This window comes from Pleurodeles waltl, chromosome 6 (genome assembly GCF_031143425.1).
Source record: "Pleurodeles waltl isolate 20211129_DDA chromosome 6, aPleWal1.hap1.20221129, whole genome shotgun sequence".
Taxonomy (NCBI): domain Eukaryota; kingdom Metazoa; phylum Chordata; class Amphibia; order Caudata; family Salamandridae; genus Pleurodeles; species Pleurodeles waltl.
This window is the reverse complement of record NC_090445.1, coordinates 242,848,593-242,866,409: the sequence shown is the minus strand read 5'-3', so window position 1 is coordinate 242,866,409 and position 17,817 is coordinate 242,848,593. Positions and strand designations below refer to the sequence as shown.

At 40.8% G+C, this 17,817-nt stretch overlaps 1 protein-coding gene across 9 annotated transcripts in view; it reads right to left on the bottom strand.

Annotated features, from left to right (window-relative positions):
• Nucleotides 1-17,817, bottom strand: part of TANC2 (tetratricopeptide repeat, ankyrin repeat and coiled-coil containing 2) — a 1,999,198-nt gene that overhangs the window by 10,146 nt on the left and 1,971,235 nt on the right. For all 9 annotated transcript variants that reach the window (XM_069238000.1, XM_069237998.1, XM_069238005.1 and 6 more), the window contains 2 exons: nt 11,059-11,205; nt 2,066-2,166 (listed from right to left, as the gene is read on the bottom strand). In XM_069238000.1, coding sequence (XP_069094101.1) covers nt 2,066-2,166; nt 11,059-11,205 — 248 coding nt within the window. The remainder of the gene's footprint in view (nt 1-2,065; nt 2,167-11,058; nt 11,206-17,817) is intronic.

Sequence of the window (17,817 nt, the reverse complement as noted above, 5' to 3'; positions counted from 1 at the left end):
TAAATAAGCATATGGCCCTTTTTGTGCAAAATACATTCATCACATTTTAACTTGAATTAATAAGAAGGCACATGGCAGACTAGGATTTCAGCTTAATCAAACAGTAACACTGGTCATTCTGTAGACCAGGAGGAGCACTTTCAGCATCCTCATGAAAGAAAATAACTATTTAGCCACTAGAAAGCACCAGAGATAAGAACTCTCCCTCTTCCATATAAAAAAAGTTTACTTTCATCTTCCCCACACGAGACAGTTTCCTTTGCCAATAAGCTTGCATTGTACCCCATGGGGGTTGCCTCAAAAATAAAGGCTACAGTCTGGTTTCATTTTAAAGATGCTGTTCAAAGATATTGAGGGGTCCTTAATTGTGTAAGGCTAATATTGGAAAGTAGACCACAATCTATGCAGTAATGACTGAGTGAAGAACATTTTGGGGACAAAGGAATGTATTAAGCATAATATACCGTTGCCTTCCACACAAAGGCTGAATAAACCTTACGGATATTAGCTGAACAATAGTGTTTAACATATATGTTTATAGTAGCACTGAGGTGACCTTTTCCAAGAAATAAAAGAGATGTGGCCTCATAACTTCTTAATTTTGTTTAGCTAACAGCAACTCATCCAAATAAATATATGGACTGAGGTTTTGTTATTTCCTTGCGGGGAAAAAGCAGCAGTTAGGGAAGCCATTGTTTAAATCAATAACACCAAATCAGAGAACAATTTGTTTGACTAAGACTCCTCTGCTGTCCGGATTAATGTCAAACCACTTCTCAAGTCCCAACAAAACTGACAAAAAGTAAAAATAAAGTGGTATAGACAAAAAGTACAAGTGAAAATGAGCTTGTGCACTGTAGGTTTCAGTACGCAGCACAAACCTATATTTCAGAAAAATAAATTAGAATCAGGTGAGCCAAGGATTCAGTTAATCAGAACTGGGGTAAGCCAAGCATTGTCCTCTAATTCTGCACATGGTATGCTCTTGTCCAGGGCTTGGAACACTGAATCTCTCAATGGAATTGCATCTGTGAACTTGCCTTTTCTGTGTCAGCCATTCGTTATTTACAGCTTTAAGATGCATGTATTTTCATAATGTTCTGGAACCTACAAGAATCCTTTCATAACGCTTCAAGAGCAAATTCATGTCGAAAGTGTTCTGCGCTTTTAGAAATAGTTTATTTTTTGGTTAGTGATAAAGGCTAAGTCACAGGGAGCTGATCTAGAGATAAGTGGACTAAGTAGTGGGAGAGACCTGTAAATATACAACTCAAGGGAAGCAAGACACCTGAGGTGAGAACATCATACTCGCTAAATCAAATAGAATATTAGCTCGTCAGTAGTTAAAAGGCTTTCAACAGCATCAAGTTAAACAAACTGATCACTCTGAATGAACCAGCCATACATGCTATGAAGGGAGAAACCCTTGCTTTCTTTTTGATACGTTCCTATCATCGCACTGGAAGCCAAAAATATATCAATTAACCACTCCGTGTATCAAACGACTTTCAAAATAACAAAGTGCACTGTCCCTACTTATGAAAATCTTTTAACAAGTGTATCATGGGTATCTGTATTCATCTCACCTAGCACGGTGTCTAACTACTTTTGGGACTGAGCAATTAGAAAAAATCTTATTGTCAGAATACAGCTGTCTGCTCCCTTAACCAATGGACGGCGTCCTTACGTGCATACCACATAAGTGCTACTGAAAAGGGAGTACAGCTGAACAACATTGGTCTGCAACTCGATTTGCGTTTAAAATTATTTGATACTAACATATACACTATTTACTTGAGACTTCTGTACCAAACAGAGCCTTACTCCCTCAACTTTGTTCAACATATTTGTTTCTAAAGCAAATGCTCCCCCCACCCTCCATCCGGTGGTCGTTACGTATCAATTGTTGTACCAGAGGGGATTCCATTAGTGCACTTGCATTGGCTACGTATTTTGCCATCTGTCTGATGAGCCTCCACACCCTTTAAAATACAATTGAAAGTTTCCAAATTAGGTTGTGTTTTTTGCAAACATGGCGATCTGTGGCTCGCCTCTCTCTCCTCACCTGCTACTGCGTTTTGCCCTGGCTCTTGCATAATACGCCTCGTAGGATTTTGGTTTCAGCTCCAGTGCTTTAGTGGCAAATTCCTCGGCCATTCCAAAATCCTGCCGTTACAATAATAAACAAACAAAACAAAACAAATATATGTATATGTATGTAATTTAAGATTAAAGAGCAAAGTTACAACTACATGTTTTGGCATTTTTGTTTATGAAGAACAAAGTCAAATAGATTTATTTATTGATTTAAAGGAAAATGAAATAATTAAATCTGTGTTCCAGATTGGTTCATTTATTTATAATTTGCAAGGCTTTGGCGCATCAATACCAAGTTAGGAAAGATGCATTCAATTCCTGACTTGAGAACAGGTTTAGGAGCAAATGGTAATGCTCTTATAAGAAAAACGTTCTCAAAGCAGGAATAATATTCATGTATTTAGCCTCTTAAATGTATGGTCTCAAACGCATGATTCCACAATTGGGAATGAAAGCAGGAAATCACACTGGCTTGCATACACAGGCCCTTGTTTGCTAGAAAGGTACTTAAGACAGTGAAGTCATGGATTAGAATTTAAGGGGTGACAGCAGAATTTAGTCAGAGCTGAGGATCACCTCTGTAGGGAAAGAGACATGGCATGGAGCTAGAAAAAAAGACAACCATGATAGACAAGGACTGAAATAATGGCAATGGAAAAGAGCGAGATTAAGTGCGGTACACAGACTAAAAATGAACGAGAGGCACGAAAACGGGTTGGACATATACGTGAAAGATGCTTGAGCATAGAAGACAAGTCAAATATGATTAAGTGTGACACACTGCCAAAAGTGACTGAATGTGGAACACTTTTTAATGTGATACTTGAGTCAAAGGTCATCGAGTTTTAACACAAGTCAAAATAACTTGAATTTAGTAGAAAAATTAAAAAGAGCCTAAGTGCATGACCCAAGATGAATGTAAAGAATGGGTGTCATACACAAATAAAAACAAATCAAAGAGAATGAATGCACTACTAACCAAAACCAGAGTGGGACACTAATTCCACTAAATAGTTACCAAATCAGACAGGGTTGTTTTGGTATAAAAAGAGGAGTATGTAAATGGGACCGGAAAAGTGCATTGAATAAAAGATTTTAAAAAAACACATTGAAGTAGTCCAGAAAAGTGAGAGAGGCAGACTAAAAGTAAGTGTTGCAAACTTGAGGAGAATATAGTGCACTGTCGTCACACTAATTATGCATTGTGTACTGTTTCTTTAGCTGGAGGAATTTTACTTCCTCCATAATATGGTCTCTGCCTTCTTTCCTTTGGGTGTCACACACTTCTATGGTTATCTCATAGCTGCCCCATGCATTAAATTCTGCATCACAGTAGCCCAAATTTGGACTAACAATAATCTATTTTAATTCAGATTACTCCTGATGGAGAAAACCAATGAGGTCTACAGTGAAACATATTTTATATGAGCACAACCTATCGCTTCTTGTAACTCACCCATTGTCTTGCTTACTGTCTGCCTAATGACAATTAGTTATACTACAATGTCACCAGCTAGATAAATCTAATTGAGGCTCTTTTGTCTAATGTACCAGAAAGGATTGTTACTTACCATGTAAGCATCTATTCCTAGCGTGTAGTGCTGCAGATTCACATGCTATGCACACTCCTGCCAACTAGTGTTGTGCCCGGACACTGCAAACTGTTTTTCTCGAGGAAGTCTTTTATGGTCATCGTAATGCGTGTATCTCCATCCCCCTTGAGGCACTGTGCAAGATCAACAGTTCTTTTGTCAGATTATACTTTTATTCCCCCCTGCTAGGTAGGTAGTCAGGATATAGTCTGCTAAGTCTGCGTTTGTTGCTGAACATTTTGGAAAGTCTCAGTTATATATGTCCCCATCTAATACCTGCCTTGGAGGCGAGAGGGTGAATGTGATTCTGCAGCACCCTCAGTGTGAATAGATGCTTACAGGGTAAGTAATACACCATCTGTAGTATGTGTTCACTGCAGGTATACATGCTATTCACAGACTGTAAAGCAGTACTCGTCCCGCGGTGGCTTAGGCATCAGGTGGTGCATCTGCCTGAAATAATGTGTGCAAAACTGTTCGTCCCACCAGAACTTGCTGTCTGGCTTGTACATCCACAAAATAGTGGGTTGTAAAAGTGTGTTGGTTTGTCCATGTTGCAGCTTTGCAAATGTCTGTTAGCGATAAGTTTCTTAGGAAAACCATTGAGGCTGCTTTCTTTCTTGTTGAATGAGTTCTTGGCATTGTTGGTAATGTTCTTTTTGCTTTAAGATAACAAATTCATACACATTTTACTATACACCCAACGATTCCTTCTTTTGAGATAGGATTGCCTTTTATTGGATTTGAAAAAGACACAAATAGTTGTCACAGTTTTTAAAATGTGTTTGTTCTTTCCACATAGTTATGTCTTACATTCAGTGTATGTAATGCCCTTTCAGCAACTGTTTCTGGATTAGGAAAGAAACCTGATAAATATGCTGTCTGATTAAAATGGAGAGGTGATATGACTTTAGGCAAAAACGCTGGGTTTGTGTATACTCTAATTTTGTCTTAATACTTGAAAATACGGTTCCTCAATTGCGAGTGATATTTTGCCAACTCTCCTAAGTGATGTAATGGCAAAAAGGAATGCAACTTTTCATGTTAGAAATTGTATTTGGAATTTATGCATTGGTTCAAATGCTGTGGACATTAACCATGTTAGTACAATGTTTAAATTCCATGCTGGTACAGGAGGTGTATGCAGTGAAATGACCGTTTTAAGTCCTTCCATGAATTGTTAGTGACAGATATACGAAAAAGAGATTGATGTTTTCTGTTTTGTAGTTATGCAGCAATTGCAGCTAAATGGAGTCTTATAGAATGTATGTCAAATGTGCTTTCCGTAGATGTAAAAAGTAACAAACTAGTTACTGAGGAAGGGTTTATGTTGTTTGCAGAGCTGTAATGCACAAAATGCTTCCATTTTGCTGCATAACACACTCTTGTGGTTGGTCTTCTGGCTTCTTTCAGAATGCCTATACATTCTTGAGGTAACTGTAGGTACTCAAATTGAAAGACCTCAGAAGCCAGATCGCAACACTGAGTTGAGCTACATTGGGGTGCCTGTCTCTTACCCGCTGAGTTAATAGATCTGGAATGTTGTTAAGTTTCTCCATGTACAAGGGAGAGTTCCAACAATGTTGTGTTCCATGGCTGATGTGCCCATGTTGGGGCTATGAGTTTCATCATTAGTGAAGTCTGTCTGAATTTCCTGAGCATGCAAGGAATAAGTGGGAGAGGTGGTAATGCACACACAAATATCCCTGACCAGTTCATCCATAGTGCATTGCCCTTGGATTGTGGGTGTGGTTGCCTGGATGAGAAGTGTTGGCCTTTTGCATTTTAGGTGGCGGTGAATAGATCTTTTGTCAAAGTCCCCCACCGTTGGAAGTATGTTTGTAGGATTTGAGTGTGAATTTATTTACCACTTGTGGACTTGAGGTTGAGTGCTGTTTAGTAGAACTGCAAGGGAGTTGTTCACTCCTGATATGTGCTGTGCCAGTAGGTGGACGTTGTGCTCGATCGTCCATTTCCATATTGTTTGTGCGAGTTGAGATAGCTGTAATGAATGGGTCCCTCTTTGTTTCTAAATGTAGTACATTGCAGCCATGTTGTCTGTGCGCAGAAGGACATTCTTCCCCGTTATGTTGGGTAAGAATGCTTTGAGAGCTAATTATATGGCTATTAGCTCTAACATATTGATGTGGAGTGACTGCTGTTGTGACCATGTACTGTGATGTCCTCCATGTGAGCACCCAACCAATGAGTAATTCATCTGTTGTCATTGTAACCTGTGGGATTGGGTCTTTGAAGTCTCTTCCCTTCTGTGTATTTTGTGTGTTCCACCACTTTACTGCCTGATAGACCCTGGGTTAAATGTAATGCTAAGCACTCTTGGAGGGGTCTCATGTGTAGTCTTGCATGTGGTACTACTGCTATGCAAGATGCCGTCATCCGTAGGAGATGCATCAACATTTTACTGATAGGCGACGATGTGGCTAAAAAAGGGCAACTTGGTTCTGGAGATTGAGAACTCCATGGAATGGGATAAGCTTTTGCTGTGATAGAATTGAGTATGGCTCAAAGGTAAGATTGTAGATGGGATTTGGTCGCATGTATTGTAAGCCCCAATTTGTGTAGCTGGTTGATTGTGTTTTCAGTGTCTTGCATACATTTTTGTTTGCTGGAAATCTTTATCAGCCAATTGTCCAGATATGGATACACGTATGTTTCCCCTTTGTAGACTTGCAGCTACTACAGTTCAGCATTTGGTGAACACTCGTAGGGCTGTGGTCACACTGAATCGTAGTACTTTGAATCGATAATAGCGTCCACTTACCACAAACCATAGGTAGTGGCGATGAGCCGGGTGCATTGGTATATGGAAGTATGCATCCTTCAGATCTACTGCTGTCATGAAGTCGCCTTCCTGTAGTAGTGATATTATATCCTGAAGTGTAACCATGTGGAAGTGTTCTGATAGGATGTGGTGATCTAGCGGGCGTAAGTCCAGTATGCTGCACAGCCTTCCATCCTTTTTTGGTATTAAGAAGTACAGCGAATAAACTCCTTTTCTTTGATCTCTGAATAGGACAGGTTGTATGGTATCTTTTTTCTAATAATGGTTTTACCTCTTTCTTCAGCAGATGCAGAGGATGAGGCTTGATGATGTGTTTTTTGGTGGGATATTAAGTGGTTGGGTACCGAGTTTGAGAAAATATCTGTTTCACAATGTCTTATACCCATTGGTTGGATGTGATTGGTGGACACAACTGATAGAACTGTTGAAACCGTCTCCTGAGAGGTAATGTGTGATGGGGGAATGGCTGCAAGTTCACTGTTTTGAGGTAGAGGCTTGCTTTGTGGCTGTTCCTCTACCTTTTCCTCTGGATTTGAAACCACCTTTGTAGTATCCACAGCCTGATTGTTGGTGGTATTGCTGTTGTTGTTATTGATGAACTGGGGTCTCCTGCGTGTTACTTTTTGAGCGACCTCTGCTTTGAAATCTCTGAAAGGACTGATGGTTCGGAGTACTTGTCTTTAAAGCACCAATTGACCTGGTGGTTTCTGTGTCCTCCTTAATTTGTTTGGAGCTGCGTGTAAACCTCAGGGCCAAATTGGTGTTCTCCATTAAATGGAACATTCAGAATATGCTGCTGAAGTTCAAGTTTGAATACGGATATGCAAAGCCATGCATCGTGTTGTAACATTATTGAGGAACTGATACCTCTAATAGCTGTGCCAGCACTATCCAGTGCACACCTAATTGTTGCATTAGAGATGTTTTCCTTCTGCACCCAGCTCTTCCCCTTCCTTTCTGTATTGGTCTGGGAGATGTTGTAATAGTTCTTCCATCTGATCCCATGTTACTCTAATTTACCCGGCTAGGAGACACACAGAGTTTGCTATCCTCCAGTGATTGGCAAGTCCTGTGGCCACTCTCTTCTCTGCTGCATCAATATGCTTACCCTCCTTGTCAGGGGGTGCTGCATCCACTGAACTCTGTGACGCAGTGCCTTTTTGTGATATTGTCACTACTAAAGAGTCTGCAGCAGGGTTTCCTCTGATGCAAATAGGATCCAAAGGTGAGGTATTTTCTTTCAATCCTGGGCGTAAGCACTCTAGATTTTACTGGGTCCTTAAAAATGTATTTTGAGACTTAAAGTATGGATCCTATCATTGGTAGGTATTTTGACTGTTCTCTCTGTCCTAGAAAGTGGTTCCACTGGGAAGTCTGTTTCATCCTCAGTGGTGTACATTGGCAGTTTATTATATTCAGCTGTCCTTTGAATCACACTATGATACAAAGGGGTATCATCCAGTGGAGATTTCTTACTCAGGACAGGTGTTTCAATATCAGTTTCTGGTAGTACCACATCATAGTCATCCCATGAGTCAAGGCTATGTGCTGTGCCTCCTTGTGAATCATAGTAATCTTCTTCATGTTCTGAGCTATCTCCGCTCTCCACTGTGCCTCCTTGTATTGAGTTTCATGTTCTGAGTTCTCTCCACTTCCTGTACAGGTGACAGTGATTTTGTGTATGGCGATGGCGGTTGACTTAATGTGATTGGGCTTGTGGCCCTATGTTTAAAATCAATCTTTTTGGGTAGTGGTTGTGGCATACCTAACTCTTGTACTTGTCATTTGGATGCCTCCTTCTGATGTTTCTTTTCCATGAGTTCATTAAGGCCCTCAAACACATTGCCTTCTTCCTCTTCCATTACAGGTTTGTAATGTATTTTTGCCTGTTTCTCTGGCAATGGAATTGCTGCAGAGGACAGCGTTTTTCTCTTTTTGTGGTGCTGGCACTGAGGTCTTCTTTGTGTTCTGTTGGCTTTGTCGGGTTGATGTGACCTGGTGTTGGCTCCATCCCTCCCTGTAGGCCTTGTCGCTCGACTGGGATTCAGAATATCCCCATCTTATCTCAGCTCTGAGGCATACTCCTGGTGTCAATCAGAGCTTGAGGGCTGTGGTGCACTCTGGCGTGGAGGGGGATTTTTGTGTATGATCTTTTTTAGCACAGAGTGGGTCAATTGCACTCACAGCCCTTGGAGTGATTTTCATCCTAGGCCCTGACCCTGGCTCCAGAGTCTACTGTGTGACAGCTTTGACTTGCACAACCGACTCTTCCCTTTCACTGGAATAATCTGAGGCGACTTAGTGCTGGCTGGCGATGACATGTCCTTCTCCACTCGTTACTGTGGTGTCCAGTTAGGTCTCACTGTGGTCTTCCTGGGAGAACTCAACCTCTGTTGTCATATCCATATTATGTGCTAGCCTCCGATCACGTATGTTTCTCAGCTGCTTCTTGTTTTTAAACAGGTTGAACATGGCGCAGTTCTGCTCCATGCACTCCCGCGAGACAGACACAAGTTCCAGACTTAGTAGGTGTCTGAGTGTAAATTACCTGGAGACAAACATTTTTGATGGATGTGGAAGCCCATTAATTCACTTGAAATTGTCTGCTGTTCTAACATCTGCAGGAACCGTCAATTGTTCTTTGTCGCCAATCTTCAGTTTGCTGGATCAATTAGTCACCCATAGGTAGTATGGGCGTCAAAACTACAGAGCTACAATGCAGTCCATCTGAGCCTGATGCAGAAACAATAATCTAACAAAGGAACCATTGAGCATGCACAATGCTTCGAGGAGGAGGAGATGCGATGCACAACGTCAACCTTAGAAGACTTCCTCAAGAAAAACAAGTTGCAGAATCCGGGCCCAACACTAGATGGCAGAAGGGTGCATAGCATGTGTATCTGCAGCGAACACATGCTATGTATAAAAGGTTATGTAGACACACAAAATTAGCAAGTTAAAATAAGGGTGTTGAGCTATAACATGAGCTACTGAAAAATCCAAAAGAGAAGAAATTATTTCATTAAGATACAGGACGGGGTAACTCCAGAAAAGTGTGTCAGTTTGAATAAGACTAAGTGGAATAGTGCAGAAAAGAATAAGGCATAGAAGAAAGAGAATTGAGGATGAAATGCTAAACTGGATAGTTAAAGAATTTAGTATCACAGAATGGTTAAAATCCAGAATGAAGAAAGCAAGTGAGATAAATTAAATGCCCACCTGCAAAACCATTTTTTATCAGTTAGTGTTCTGCTTGATATGAAGAGCACTAAATTAGCCTTCTGCCTTTAGTAACAAGATACACATAGACTATTAACATCTAGCTGATTGACAACAGTTGCTTAAACATTTTGTTCCTTGATTTGGTTTGATGTTTTTTTTTCTACTTTCTAGTCGGGGCTGACCAACCATAGGTTTATTGTCTTCAGGAACTGCAGGGAGCTACACATTTTAGTCAACATAGATAGGAATGAGGACAGGAGTTTTAATACAAATGTGAAATCAAATATGTTATTTCCTACTGTTAATATTTTAACTTCTGGTAGCTAGACTGATCAAAAAGTCTTCTCACCCTTGTTGGTCTCAACATTTCAAATTTGTATTTTTGGGGGGTTGACCACAATTTTGTGAACTACCTTTTAAAAAGCAATAGCATCAGTGTAGCACAGTGTGTGATATGTTGTATGTCTGCAGCAGCCTCAATAAAAAAAGGAATTTCTTTTATATTTCTCCCACAAGAGTAAATACTTTGTTTTGCATGGCTGCTGCTGTAACGGATCTGTGCGTTGCACTTTCAGTCCACATCCCGTGACACTAACTGCTCCAGGGTGACAGAGATGAGAAGTGGATGCTAGGACAGCAAGCAGAGACATGTCGCTAAATATTTTACCTAAAGAATGTATGAGAAGATCTCTCATATTCATAATCGGTCCCCGTGCCCCTATAAACATATATTCAATTGAAAAGAAAGCTCCTTAATTCTATAAAAGGCTTTTCAATCTGAAAAACAGACTGTGTAAGGGTAATGTCTTCACCAGCTAAGGTAATAGTTTCTTCATTAGCTGGCAAAGAAAAAAGGTAAAATCAGGAATGTTTAATGTTTTACTCTGTTACAGTTTTAATAACTCTTAGAGAGAATTCTCCTATAAAGACCTCATGGGCCGCACCTATCAGTTTAAGCTTCCTCTGTCAGTGCCCTGTGGAGGGAAAATGAAATGATCAAATAAAGGAACAGAGAGAGTAGATGAAACTAGAAGAGAAGATCTAGAATATCATATAAAGATAGAAAAATGGTGTCACAGACACTTAGCTCAACAGATAAATCAACATTTCTCTTCATTTCTGATAGGTGTTTAGCCTGTTCCTCTCAAAGCATATGGAGAAAGAACTAAAAGAGCCTAGTGGGTAGATGTTAAGGGCCCCACGAGTTTGTGACTCATTCATAACCGTGATTCACTGATTACAGGTTCTTTAAAGTGGTAGAAAGTATATGTTGACAGCCCAAGCACAGCACAGAGAATATGATGTTCCCAAATCCTTCCCCAGGAAAAACAGCAAGGCACTTACATTCATTTTCCTCCGACACCGGGAGAGATTGAGAAGAAGAGACACCTTCAGCTCTCGGAAGGTTTTCAAGTCTTCTCCAAAACCCTCTCGGGGAAATTTCTTTAGAGCATACTGGTAACGCTGTGCTGCTTCCTTCACCTTCCCTTTCTGAGGTTGTAAGAAGAATGAAAAAGAGACAAATTAGCATTAATATCATACATTTTGACACACAGGCTTTGCTTGTTTGCAGCAGTGTCTCGTTAGCAACAACTCAAGAGAAAATCTAACAGGTTCTATACTGTTATCTTGTTTAAGTCCAGTTGAGAATGGAAGCTTCATAGTCCTCGCTGGGGTACAGAGTGGCTTTTCCCATATTTATGTCAAAGCGTTTTCAGCTAGCTGAAACCATTATGCGCCATTATAAATTTGTCACTGAACCCTGACCCAACCAATCCAACAGATCAGAACACCTAACTGGGGTGACCAAAATTACAGCTTTTAACTACTACGATTATTGTTTTTCCTTTACTCTGGTCAATGACTTTTACCTTAACATATTGATTTTTAGAAAAACTTAGGTCAGGCGTTTCAGCCAGTCACCGTTATAAGCTAAAAAGACAAACACACATTTTTTGCTGGCCACTAAATAATATGAAATACAATGTTACAAATATGATGCTATCAGTTAAAACTGGTAAACTAACAAAAAGATTGGTCGAATAAGTGTAATTTATTGGGTAAGTGTTTGGAATAAGAGGCTGTTGGTCTCTAATTTGGCACTCCTTTGAACTGAGCGTTTGTCCATTTTCGTGTGCCTAAGTATAACTAAGTAGAGTTACTATTCAGCAATTGTTTCAGAAAGTAATACTTTCAATCATAACTCTGATTTTAGTAATATGGATTCAAAGGCACTTAAATGAACAAGAAAAGAAAAAGGTTATTAGGAAAACAGAGATACTTGTCACACTGTTCTGTTACAAAGACTCAAAAATACAAAATATTTTATGTATACCTGTATATACTGAACCTCACATGAGCCTCTACAAAGCAATGGGACACTGTACATAGCAGAGGGGGTAGGGAACTATTCAAGATCATGTAACAAAAGGGTTTGGAGGGCTGGCAGCAGTGGCACCAGAGGTCGCTGAGTAGCTCAGCTCATAGACAGAAACAGCGGAAAGTTTCTTCATTGGTGGCTTCAAGCTGCTCGTGTTTGCTGCTTTAAATGCAACAAACCTTCCAGGACATCAGAGAAAAGGGCTGAAATGGTTCACTTTAATATATGTACAGGATTGCTCATTTGAATGAAGACAGTGATCCTAAATGAGGAATCGCTGTCTTGTGTAAGTGTCCAATGTCACTTCAATGTCTCTCTTACGACAATTGCCTTTCTGTACTCGTGGGACACAGAAACTAGCACTGCAAAATAAATGTATTAAACATTCATCAATTCAGTAACATCATGAATAGTGAATGTTCTTTTGATGGGTGAGAGTTAGTGATCCGCGGGGGTTTGTATAATTAGAGGATCTAGGTAAGAAGGTAAAAGTTACTTACCTGAGCTATGGTTCTTAAGTTTTTGACTCACTCATAGATTCACATGCTTTATATTCTTGGAATTATTTCCACGTTTACACAGCAGTGCTCCTATTCAACCGTGCTTAATTTGTAAATAAAAAGGTGCCGGTGCCCAAAGCCCTCCTCTTAAAAAGCTGCTGCAATTAAATGTGCGAACACAGAATACTGAGGCAGCGTAATCCCAAAGCCATCTCGGACCTCTTCAATCCTTTTGAAGTCACTCCTTGCCCCTTCAGCTCACACCTGTAGTTTTCTGCTTTCTCTCATTGTGACGCTTTTTTGTTTTTCTCTTGCTCCGTCTTTCCCAAACGTGTCTTTTGCTCGCAGCAAATGCTTGAGGCAGAAGACTAAGTGCTGTCCCTCAAAAATAAGCGCTGGTGCTCAGCACCGGAAACAACAATCACAAATTAAGCACTGTAAACAACTATTCAACACTGATTCCCTGTGAGCAATCCGTCCATATTTTTATGGGCCCTAAACTGCAGCCAATGATTCGGAGAAAGGTGGGCCTCAACCTATAGCTAAATACCTAAATGGTTTACAACAGACCTATAATGGTTCAAACGCTACTGCAGACGACTGGAACGGAAATAGAAGAACAGCAAATCAACCAAAGACAGTACAACCTACAAGAACGCAGTCACACACACCACCAGAACATCAGAGCCACCAAAAAGACACCATTGAAGAACGCCTCAGCACCAGCGCTCACAACAGCAATGAGCTCTTTGCCATCATCAAAGAATTCATGAACCCCGGGACAGACACCTGATCCATCCCTCCCTCTGCAACGACCTCGCCACTTTTTCCCCGAAAAATCCAGGACATTTATGAAGGCTTCAAGAACCAAAACCCTCCTGCAGCGCTCAAAAATACCACCACGGATCCAGCACCACACCAAATCCTGAACTCCTGGATCCCCATCACCAAAGAGTACACCCAAAGACTCATGAACTCCATCCACTGAGGAGCACCCTCAAATCCGTGCCCTCATCACATCTTCAACCTGGCTAGCGCCACCACTGCACCTGAAATCTGTCGATCTATCAACCGATACTTTGAGACTACCACATTCCCATCAGATTGGAAGCACGCCGAGATCAACCCACTACTCAAGAAACCCACTGCCGATGCAAGGAATCTGAAAAACTAAAGACCCATGTCTCTGCTCCCTTTCCAAGCCAGAGATGAAGCACTGGAATCAATCAGGTCCTTCCTCACCAGAAGAACACAGAGTGTCAGATTACTGCTTTTCACATCAGAACCCAAATAAACATGCTGCGGAGTACCCTAAGGATCACCACTCAGCCAGACGCTTCTCAATCTACATGCCCCCGCTAGCTAAGATCACCAAACAACACAGGCTAAACATTGTCTCCTACGCTAACAAAACCCAACTCAACCTCTCCATGTCCGATGAACCTGTGAAGGCCAAGAGAAGTTTCACAATGGGGTGAAAGTAGTTTCCGCCTGGATGTAATCCAGTTGCCTCAAACTCAACACAGACAAGACTGAGATCCACCTGCCTCCTGATGGCCCACTGCACTGGGAAACGGACACGGACCACGCACACAATCTAGGCATCATCCTGGACTCCTCACTATCCAAGACCTGCCAAGTCAACCCCATCTTTTAATCATGCTTTCACACCCTCCGAATCCTTCAAAAGATCTTCAAGTGCATCCCCTCCGACACAAGGAAGACAGTCACCCATGCAACAGTCACTAGCAAACTAGACTACGGCAACACACTCTATGCCGGAATCACCAAGAATCGAGAATGCAGCAGCCAGACTCATCCTGGACATCCCTGACACAGCCACAGCTCCTCTTACCTAGGAGACCTTCACTGGCTCCAAGTCAACAAGCGCATCACATACAAACTCCTGATCCACACCTACAAAGCACTACACAACATCAGACCGGTATACCTCAACTACCGCCTTGCCTTCTACGTACCCAACCGACAACTCCGTTTGTCCCAGCTCACCCTTTCTGCTGTTCCCAGGATCCGGAAAAGCACAGCATGAGGAAGATGATTCAGTTTCCTACCTCGCAGCCCGGACATGGAACACTCTAACTCTCGAACTCAGGCAGACAGCATCACTAAAGCAGTTCAGGAAGGACCTTAAGAACTGGCTCTTCGATTGAGCAGCACGCCCACAAACAGCACCTTGAGACCCTATGGGTGATTAGCCGCGCTTTAGAAATGATTGATTGATTGAACTCCACTCTGAGGCATCCAGGCTTCAGATTTGCAAAGCACTGTGTAATAAACACAATCAGGAAGAGTCTCAATAAAGGGGTAGCACATGCGATTCTATGAAGAAATCTGGAAAACGCTTACAGGCAAGTAACTTTTCTTCTATGCCATTGGGCCTTTCACTGATTCACATGCTTGAATTATGACTGGACAGCAACTGTAGCAATAAATAAAGGGAATGGCAGGAATTAGCCTCAATTTATTTAAAAAGTATGTCATAACTCACAAAGCTGCTTCACCTATGTCTATCAATGGGATGCGGTGGCAGCCATCTCCATCATAGCGAGTGCTCTAACAGCACTATGAATTGATCTTCCAAACCTGTTATGATACAGAGTTTTCCAAGCAAACAGTAAACGTGCCAACCAGTGATTTCATACATTTTGCCTTTTTAAAGTTATGCATTTCAAATAAAGAGCTTAACCACTTTTCAGATTACGTTTTTTTCAAGTCCAAGTAGAATCTTAGGTGTTCATTCAGATTCAGAGACCATAATGCACTCTCTGTGGAAGTAGAATGATTCAGGCAAAAGATAACAACACATCTGGCATTCGTGGATTAGTATGTAAAATCACCTTAGCTACAACTGCTTAACTGCTCACGCTTTCCAAACCCCAGCACGGATGTTCGATGTCTGGGATGCTTTAATTTTTCGTTTTGTCTTCAAAAATGGGGAAAAAGTGCTGTGTAAGAAAGCATGCAGCTATTATTTCCAAAAATGGCATCAACAAAAGGCTTGCTGTGCTACGATCACTATAGTCCCAGCTTTCAGGAACAAGCTGTTCCTTTAAAAGAAAAAAAAGTATTTTTACCATAGTTTTTCATTTTCATATGTGGTAGTTTATTATTCCAATTTCTTGTGGTTTTTATCTACTTACAGTGTGTGCTGGAAACAGGCCTGAAACCTGTCTAGAGACCAGGAAAGCTATACATTTCTAAAAAGTAGATAAAATTCCGAATTCATCAAGGGGTTATTTGTGTATAGATTATTCATGGTTTTCCCCAAAAACCTCTTTGGTGAAATAAAATAAAAATAACAAAAATCAGAAGGTAGGAAAAAAGTGGGCGATTTACAAAAGTGATATACCTTTACATCTAACAGACCTTCCTTGTCTCAAGGTTTGATAATGTTTGTTGGTTGCCAAAGAAACGTGGTTCTCAGAGACAACAGGTAAGCTGCAGCTTACTTTGATATTCCTTCGATCTCGAGCAATTCAGACAGTGAAATTTAAGGAATGAAAAAAGGTATGTTTGAAATGTGCCCAAGATACTGAGTTTGGGAACATTGTTTGTTTCTATGATTCTGAATTGGGTTTACCCACACTATCCTGTGATTCTGAAGGCATTTTGCTTACTGACTCACATTTAGAAGATAAAAATAGACACATATTCAAATGATAATAAATATTCCACTATTCTGTATTCTCACACTTTTCCTGATAAAAACAGCACCTCACTTGTGCGGCTGGGCGTATCACTCGTCACAGGAAAAGTCCTTAAAATGCAACAATTACCTTGCAAACTCACCCATTTTTGTGATGTTGATAGCGGCAGTATTTTGGCTGCCATCTCGGAAACTTACTAAACTAAAACACTTCTGAGAACTAGAGAGCCAGGAGAGTTCAAGGTGTCACCTGAGTAGATCCCATAAAATTTAGCTGAGATTGCAGCACCCACAAAATTCCTAACACCCAGCCCAGCGTTCCCACACTTCTCTCAATAAAATGGTATTCAAATTGTGCAGCTGGGCCTACCACATGTGACAGGACAGCTCTGAAACTGGAATGTAGGGACATCAAATTTTCAGCATGAATATTAACCCATTTGGGTGATGTGGGTAGCTGTGTTTTTGTGGCTGGAGCTTGGGTGTGATTTCCTCAAAGTAGACACTTTGGAGTGTCCAAGACAGGGTGTTCAGAGTGGGTGGGTGTGGATTAGTTAGACAGAATTACCGTTGGAATCAATTTGGGGTCAAGACAGATGTCAAGTTGGCCCACCTCATCTCCCTCTATTTATTTAAAAAAAATATATTAATTTCTATGATGTCTGGTGAGCTTTCTGCTGCCCCTCCCCCAGTGGGAACGTTAAGGATATGAACATCTTGTACTGTGCAATCAAACACATAAAACAAATTTAGAAATGGGATCTTTGAGCGCTTTTGCAATTCACACACTCATTGCAGATGTTATAACTGCCAGTAAGGTGATCCTCAATGACATATGCTGTATTGTTACTCAATGTACAGATTCAAATGGTTCTGTCGTTACTATAGGATGGACGATAGTAGTGGCCTTAAGTTCTGCATATTACAAATGAGCCACCAGCTACCACAGAAATATCATGTTGCTGTGTTCAAAATGCCCAAATTGTCACAGTTGCAAAGACGATATCAGCAATTCTGTACTTTTGTGACTATTTCTAATAGTAATTGCTTAAAAGAGAATTGTTAGTTACAAGTATTATTTGGAATTTTCCAATGGTCGTAAAAAGAGCAATTTGCGCTTATAAATTACCATCAAGTGGAAGCAGGTGGTAACCAGGTGCAAAGTATGATAAAAAAAAAAGATCCCAGAATGCATCTATTTTTTCTTTTTTTTTACACAAACTGACTGCTCTGTATGCAATGGGGAAGGAGAGTGAGGATTTTAGGAGCACAGCAGAGGAGAAGGCTACAGCAAAGGATATTTAAATTCAGAGTAACACTGACCAGAGTGAGAAGGACATTTGTGTCAAGTACAGGCTCAGCAGGTAGATAATATTCGAACTAATACATGGACTAGACGTAATACTTGTGACTGACAACGAAGTCTGACCATTCCCACTCAAGTGCAGTTCCTGCTATTCATTAACTGCTTACATTACATGGCAATTGGGCATGGTGGCTGCGGCGGGTGCGCAAATCACACTGAAAAGGGTCTTCAGAAATGCCTTTGATTTCAA